Consider the following 7,762-nt stretch of genomic DNA (forward strand, 5'->3'; position numbering starts at 1 on the left):
AACCGGAAGTCACCTTATCTAAGTTGCGTAAGGAATGCGAAGCCGGCAGAATTGTTGGGCCTTTTTCGGTGCCTCCATTCTCTAATTTTCGGACTTCGCCCCTTGGTGTAGTTCCCAAGAAAGTTCCTGGGGAATTTCGTTTAATACACCATTTATCATATCCTAAAGGCTCTTCAGTTAATGATTTTATTCCCGAATTTTATTCCTCGGTACAATATGCTTCAATCGGTCAGGCAATTTCTGCCATTAAACGTGTGGGGGCAGGCTGTTTTATGGCGAAAACTGATATTAAGTCAGCTTTTCGGATTATTCCAATTCATCCTACTGACTATCCTTTGCTGGGGCTCAAGTGGGATGGCATGTATTATTTTGACAAATGTCTACCTATGGGCTGCTCTTCTTCATGTGCCATTTTTGAAGCTTTCAGTACATCTCTAGAATGGCTCTCGTTGACACGTCTCGGTGCGTCGGCTGTGTTACATGTTTTAGACGAATTCTTATTCATTGCACCTACCGAGGATAAGTGTCGTACAGATCTCAATAATTTCATGGGCATGTGCGATTACCTTGGAGTCCCATTAGCTCCAGAGAAAACGGTGGGCCCTGAGACAGTTCTACAATTCACGGGTATTACTTTAGATTCTGTCAAAGGCGAGACCCGATTACCTGATGATAAGCTTCAATAAAATGTCACACTCTTCTTCGTTCGTTTTATAAAAAGCGGTCAGTCACGCTAAGGGAATTACAATCCTTACTAGGCCTTTTAAATTTTACTTGCTCTGTGATCGTTCCAGGTCGCGCTTTCCTGCGCCGCATGATTGATCTTGCCAAGGGTCGCCTTAATCCCTATCATCATATTCGTTTAACTCAGAAAGTCAAAAAAGATATTATAACGTGGTGTCAATTTCTAGACGCCTACAACGGCAAATCGTTTTTTCTGGGGGAAAAATGGGAGACGTCTTCTACCCTCGAACTATACACAGATGCCGCGGCATCACTTGGTTACGGGGCTATCTTTGGTAAGCATTGGTTTTGCGGCGCTTGGCCGGCTTCTTGGAAATCCTTTAACATCGCATTTCTAGAATTTTTTCCTATTGTTATTGCCATACATATCTGGGGGTCAAATATGGCTAATAAGTGTGTTACGTTTTTCACTGACAACGCAGCAGTGGTTGAAATCATTAATCGACAGACCTCAAAAGATAAGATAATTATGATGTTGACACGTGACTTGGTATTAAGTTGTTTACGCCATAATATCTTATTTCGAGCACAACATGTGCCAGGTTTAAGTAATAGTCGTGCCGATTTAATTTCCCGCTTACAGGTAGACAAATTCAAACAGCTCATGCCCGACGCGGACGAGTGCGCTACGGTGATACCCGCGAACCTTCTGCCGGAGAGTTGGTCTCTAACTTAGGTGTTCTCTTACGCTCGGCTTTGTCTGAGGGCTCTCGTACTTCTTATCGGCGAGCTTGGTCGGTTTTTAGTACTTTCTGCCAGAGATTCTACGGATCTCCTCAACCAAATTTACCTCTAAAGCCCGATGTAATAGCTTTGTTTATTTCATACCTTTCGGCTAAGAAATTGGCTTGTTCCACTATTTCATCATATTTATCCGCGATCGGATATTTACTACCCTGGGTGCCAGAGGCCGTGTGGGGCTTGGGGGCGAGAGAGAGAGAGAGGGAGGAGGGGGCCTCTGGTCACAGGAGCCGACAGCCTCACTTTCACGAGTTCAGAATTTTAATGAGCACGAAAAACCGGTTTTGGTTTGTTTTGGTATAATACGGCACGAGGGGTAGTACACGTGGAGCAATCATCCTCCCTCTCTCTCTCTCTCGCCCCCAAGCCCCACACGGCCTCTGGCACCCAGGGTAGATATTTACACAAGCTTCAAGGGCTTCAAGATCCGACAAGAGCATTTTTAATTCAAAAGCTCGTGACAGCTTTAAATCGTCGGCGTCCGTTTGATGTACGATTGCCAATCACTCGCCCACTGCTCCACGACTTAGTCCAGGCCCTCAGACATACCAACTCTTCTGCATTTCAAAGAGTCCTCTATTCTGCTATGTTTTTGCTAGCCTTTTACGGGTTTTTCCGTGTAGGAGAGTTAGCTGCCAAGAGTGCACAGTCTAGAGACACGGTTGTTCAATTTAATGCTTTAGCTTTCCTGATGACCCAAGGTAACCTCCACTCAGCTAAGATTACCATCATTGATTACAAACATAACACGAGGCGCCGGCCTTTTGACGTGTTAATCGATCGTGAAGATTCCCAGCCATTCTGTCCCGTCAAATCTCTCTCACAATATTGTCATCTTAGAGGAGGGCTGGCGGGGCCACTTTTTTGCCATCAAGATGGAAGTCCAGTTACGGTGTCACAGTTTAACACCGATCTTAAAAGGTGTTTGATATTCTGTGGCCTTGACCCAGAGCGGTACAAGAGCCACAGCTTTCGCATCGGCGCCTCCTGCCACGCTGCTGACAATGGCTTCTCTGATGCCCAAATACGTACTCTGGGCCGCTGGAAATCAGACGCTTTTAAAATTTATCTTAGGTCACCTACTGCTCAGGCCAATTGAATTTCAAACATGTTCACGCGTCCGCTTGATGACACAGGTAGGGTCAGTCAGGGGCTGCTTATCTGTGTTATCGCCACCGGATATATCGTGTTACAGAGTATTTGGCACGCAATTAACGCACACGATAAATCTCTGGCTCTTAAAGTTGGTTAGACATGGGCTACTTCTTCAAGGGTCAATCTCTTGTACAATTTATGGGTCAGTCAAGGGCTGTTTATCTGTTTTTTTATCTGAATCGGATATTTCGTGTTATATATACTATATCATATTTAGGTAGATTGCTTTAGCAGGCAAGGAACGCATACGCTAAATCTCTGGCTCGTGAAGTTGGTTAGACAGGGGCTACTTCTTCACAGGTCAATCTCTGGTCCAGTTACATGGTCTAATTTTAACTCTCTCTTTCCTTGTCCGCACCTTGCATCGCGCCTTGGTGGGGCCGCCACAGTATGTGGCTTGTGGCGTGTTTATTCTCGCCCCACCTTTGCCGAAGACATAGCTTCTTTGGGTTTTGGTATTTTGTACGATTATAGAGATTTATTGATTATTAAACTTGCCACTAGCGTGGCCAAAATTATTCCAAAACCAATATCTCCTGTCTTCTCTTTCGCAAACTAGTGCGTCGCGATGCAAGCCTTGGACGGTAGTTAACTTTAGTCTAAATAAATTTACAGAATGTTTCGACATAAATAATGCATATATTTTAAAAAGTTGTGAAAATGGCCAAAAATCGATCAAAACCATGGGCTATAGTCAATGCTTTTTTCCCCAAAATGCCCCAAAATGACCTTATTTACATTTTTTCATAAATAATGCATATTTCTTCAAAAGGTGTGAAAATGGCCCAAAATCGATCAAAACCATGGGCTATACTCCATGCTTTTTGCCCCAAAATGCCCAAAAATGACCTATTTTCGATACTTCATAAATAATGCATACTTTTTAAAAAGGTGTGAAAATGGTCCAAAATAGATCAAAACCATGGGCTATAGTCCATGCTTTTTGCCCCAAAATGACCTATTTTCGATACTTCATAAATAATGCATATTTTTTCAAAAGGTGTGAAAATGGCCCAAAATCGATCAAAATCATGGGCTACTCCATGCTTTTTGCCCCAAAATGCCCAAAAATGACCTATTTTCGATACTTCATAAATAATGCGTATTTTTTGAAAAGGTGTGAAAATGGCCTAAAATCGATCAAAACCATGGGCTATAGTCAATGCTTTTTGCCCCAAAATGCCCAAAAATGACCTATTTTCGATACTTCATAAATAATGCATATTTTTTGAAAAGGTGTGAAAATGGCCCAAAATCGATCAAAACCATGGGCTATAGTCCATGCTTTGTGTCCCAAAATGCCCAAAAATGACCTAATTTATTTTTCATAAATAATGCATATTTTTTAAAAAGGTGCGAAAATGGCCCAAAATCGATCAAAACCATGGGCTATAGTCCATGCTTTTTGCCCCAAAATGCCCAAAAATGACCTATTTTCCATACTTCATAAATAATGCATATTTTTGGAAAAGGTGTGAAAATGGCCCAAAATCGATCAAAACCATGGGCTATAGTCCATGCTTTGTGTCCCAAAATGCCCAAAAATGACCTAATTTATATTTTTCATAAATAATGCATATTTTTTAAAAAGGTGCGAAAATGGCCCAAAATCGATCAAAACCATGGGCTATAGTCCATGCTTTTTGCCCCAAAATGCCCAAAAATGACCTATTTTCCATACTTCATAAATAATGCATATTTTTTCAAAAGGTGTTAAAATGGCCCAAAATCGATCAAAACCATGGGCTATAGTCCATGGTTTTTACCCGAAAATGGCCAAAAATGACCTATTTGCGATACTTCATAAATAATGCATATTTTTTTAAAAGGTGCATGTGAAAATAGCACACACACACACACACACACACACAAATAATAGTAATAATACGATAATGATATTTAAGGCTTTTATGCAGTACTGAGTATTTGGAAAGAACCCAAGTACTTGATTATTTTTAGTATTATTTTTTTAAATACTTTTTTTTACTTTTTTGTTTCTCTAAATTGTCTTAACATGTCAGTTATCCAAGGCGATTTGCTAAATTAAAAAATGAGAGTTTTTGGAATTACAGCTATACTTCGCTGATTCCATACACATTTTCTCTGCCCTCCACTAGTGTCCATACATCCACAAGTACCAAAGGTGAAATGATCAATTTACATCTTAAATAAAATAAATGCATTAATTCGACGGACCTTCACTAAACACAAGAATATTCTACACTCAACAAAGGCTAGCCCCGAGAATTTCAAACGAATTTTTACAATAACTTACAAATTTCTCGCGCGCTGATTGGTTATTTTTTATCACCAATAAGAGGACAGACAGATAAAGCTGACGTCAACAAAAATAAAAAACTGATGTCTATTTGGTAAAAAAGCGTTTTTCGAATAAGTAGGAAATAAACGGTACTGAATTTCTCAACATTGACAGGGAATTCTGTTCGTGTGAATTACTTAATCACGTTTGCTACGTTAACAGTAAGATTAGTGACGGTTCATTTTTTAGGGGGGAGGGGTTGGGGGCTGGATGGATTTTTGTGAGTTGTAAGCAAAAAAATGTATGATCCCTTCCCAACTTGAATTATTTTACGTGGCCTCCTATTAAAACAGGATAATTTTAAAAATAAATTCTCTATTTATCTAATTATTTTTGGAGTGGCCCCTCATTAAATGCCATATTATTTACGTACCCCCCCCCCCTCCCCCCGGGTCTCTTCATAGGCACCGGATGAGTATGATTTTGAGTTTACCGTTATTTCCACTCTTACGAAAACCGCTCAGCTTTGAATCTAGCTCACTAGGTAGCAGGATCTTTTATTTTACTGAGGAAAAAGCGTTCAACGATGTTGGCACATTTGTAATATTCCGTGTCAGGGGAGTTATACGTGCGGCAGTTCTCGAAGATCCGTCTAATGTCAGCGATGAATAGCTTCTTGGAGCTGTAATAACCACTCTTTAGTCGTTCTGTCATCGTCTTGAAATCTGAAATCCAAAATACATTTGTTTTCTTTTCGATGAGAGGAGAGGGGAGTCTACAAATCATTTTCAAAAAGCCCTCCCGTCAAATTTTACTGACCACACTCATCATAGTCCTATTCTTCCGCGCCATTTGAATATTATGGCACGAGTATTTTAGATTTAAATGCCCCGGTTGTACGAAGAGTGGATAGCGCTATCCGACGAATAAATCCCGCCTCATTAAGTGGATAAGTCGATTATCCTGATACGTTATCCAATAAGTTTATTCGCTGGATAAGTTTTATCCGTCGGATAGCGCTATCCACCCTTCGTACAACAAGGCCCTGGTCGCTAAAAAGGGGTCAGAAATTAATCATAATAATTGAGGAAACGACCCGGTCGCTAAAAAAAGGTCTGGACCTTATACACGTATGAATCCTATGTAAAACGACCTGGTCGTATTACAAAGGTCTTGGATATCAAAAAAATCAAACCAGGACACGAAATCTTGAACCATCAATGATAAAAGCTTTGCAACGACCTAACCCCTTATGATGGTTTTGACCCAAAAAAGTTCAGACTAAATTTGATTGACTTACCCATTGGGTACTTGATGTGGTCGTAGTAGTCAGGTGCTTCTGATCGCTCTACAGGTTTCTGGAATGGCCAGGAACTTGCATGGTTCTGAGGAAAAGTAAAACCAATTAAAAACGTAAAGTTACAGTAACTATTTGTAACGTCGTTAGTTCTTTAGCTACGAGGCTGGTATCCAGGGAGTCGACAGTAAGCGCTTTACACCCTCTCTCCATCAGTGCTCTGTTTTAAAGAGTATTCAAGGCTGAAGCTACACGGATTAGAGAGAAGTCAAAACAGACTTGTAGATCCTGAGGATTGAAACGTGTATCTCTCGCTCCAAAGGTATCGTGCTAGAACTTTTAAATCTCCAACGTGTCATATTTCTAGTCTTCGTGTATCAACACCTGATTCATACATAGAGGATATTACATGGGCGCGCGGAGATACGAAATTTATCTTCGAGTGTTGAAAACTTGATATCTTTCACCAGTGGAAGATACCATATCTTTCACACGTGAAGATATCGCTGTTGACATAGTAACGTATTTTAATAAAGAATTTTTGAGCTTTTGTTTTATTTAAGTTTCATCGATATCTATATAATAAACAGATCATTACATGGCCGCTTGTAGATACGAATTTTATCTTCTCGTGTTCAATTTAGATATCTCACTCGTGAGATATCAATAGACCCCTTTCGAATTCCAAATTACCGCTGTGTTTCTTGATCACAGACTCATTTGCACAGGGTTAGCCTCGAGTTTCTGCACAATATTCACGTGTTCCAGTCAAGGTCCGTCGAGTTTCAAAATGTTCGTATTGTTGAAGTTGTGCATTCTTTACTTTTCTGTTGGTATTTGTGAATATTTAAACACTGATACGAGACTAACCCTGTGCAAATAAGTTTGTAATCAAGGAACACAGCGGTAATTTGGAATTCGAAACTGGTCTATTGAACACTCGAAGATAAATTTCGTATCTCCGCGCGCCCATGTAATATCCTCTATATTTCATGTTTTCTTACCTTGACCTGTGTCAAAATATTCTTCAGTTGTGTTTGTAATATTGCTGGATCGATGTCTTTCGTTGTACTGTGAAAAGAAGATTTGCATAAGGCTTTAATCAAAGTCATATTACACTTCAATCTTGGCGCCTGCTTCAAAAATTGAATACAATTTTGGTTTTGACAAATGTGTATAAATAAATTTCGAAAGTTACCTTTTCTTGAGGCAATTTTTCCATCCCGTTTCGCCTGAGGAAGAAAATGTGACGTTAGCTTAACAACCCTGGTGTAACAGATACGACATTGTATGCAGCAACAACGACAACAACAGCAGCAGTTACGAAAAAAACAGCGATAATAATGTGTAGCCTTGAGGTAGGAGACCTAATTCCCGTCTTTGAAATAGAAAAATAAAACCAACCACTATCAAAACAACCACAACCACTAATCAACAACAACAATAGCAGCAGCATCAGCAGCAACTGACAACGACTCAATTGTTTCAGTATTGATTCTATATGAAGTCAATAGTTGAATGATAAGTTATTTTTGTGTGATTTGAGTGATGCAGCTTGGAAATAT

The 7,762-nt window shown here is 39.9% G+C and overlaps 1 protein-coding gene across 1 annotated transcript in view; it reads right to left on the reverse strand.

Moving 5' to 3' along the window:
- Positions 1 to 5,431: 5,431 nt before the first annotated feature.
- Positions 5,432 to 7,762, reverse strand: part of LOC116291445 (histone acetyltransferase KAT2A) — a 28,792-nt gene continuing 26,461 nt past the window's right edge. Inside the window, exons 16-19 of the mRNA XM_089035080.1 lie at positions 7,396 to 7,429; positions 7,202 to 7,268; positions 6,201 to 6,285; positions 5,432 to 5,625 (exon numbers count right to left, since the gene is read on the reverse strand). Coding sequence (XP_088891206.1) covers positions 5,441 to 5,625; positions 6,201 to 6,285; positions 7,202 to 7,268; positions 7,396 to 7,429 — 371 coding nt within the window. The 3' untranslated portion in view covers positions 5,432 to 5,440. The remainder of the gene's footprint in view (positions 5,626 to 6,200; positions 6,286 to 7,201; positions 7,269 to 7,395; positions 7,430 to 7,762) is intronic.

The sequence above is a fragment of the Actinia tenebrosa genome, unplaced genomic scaffold (assembly GCF_029948245.1).
Source record: "Actinia tenebrosa isolate PJP-AT-01 unplaced genomic scaffold, QUT_ActTen_1.0 PGA_scaffold3__52_contigs__length_22856419, whole genome shotgun sequence".
NCBI lineage: Eukaryota > Metazoa > Cnidaria > Anthozoa > Actiniaria > Actiniidae > Actinia > Actinia tenebrosa.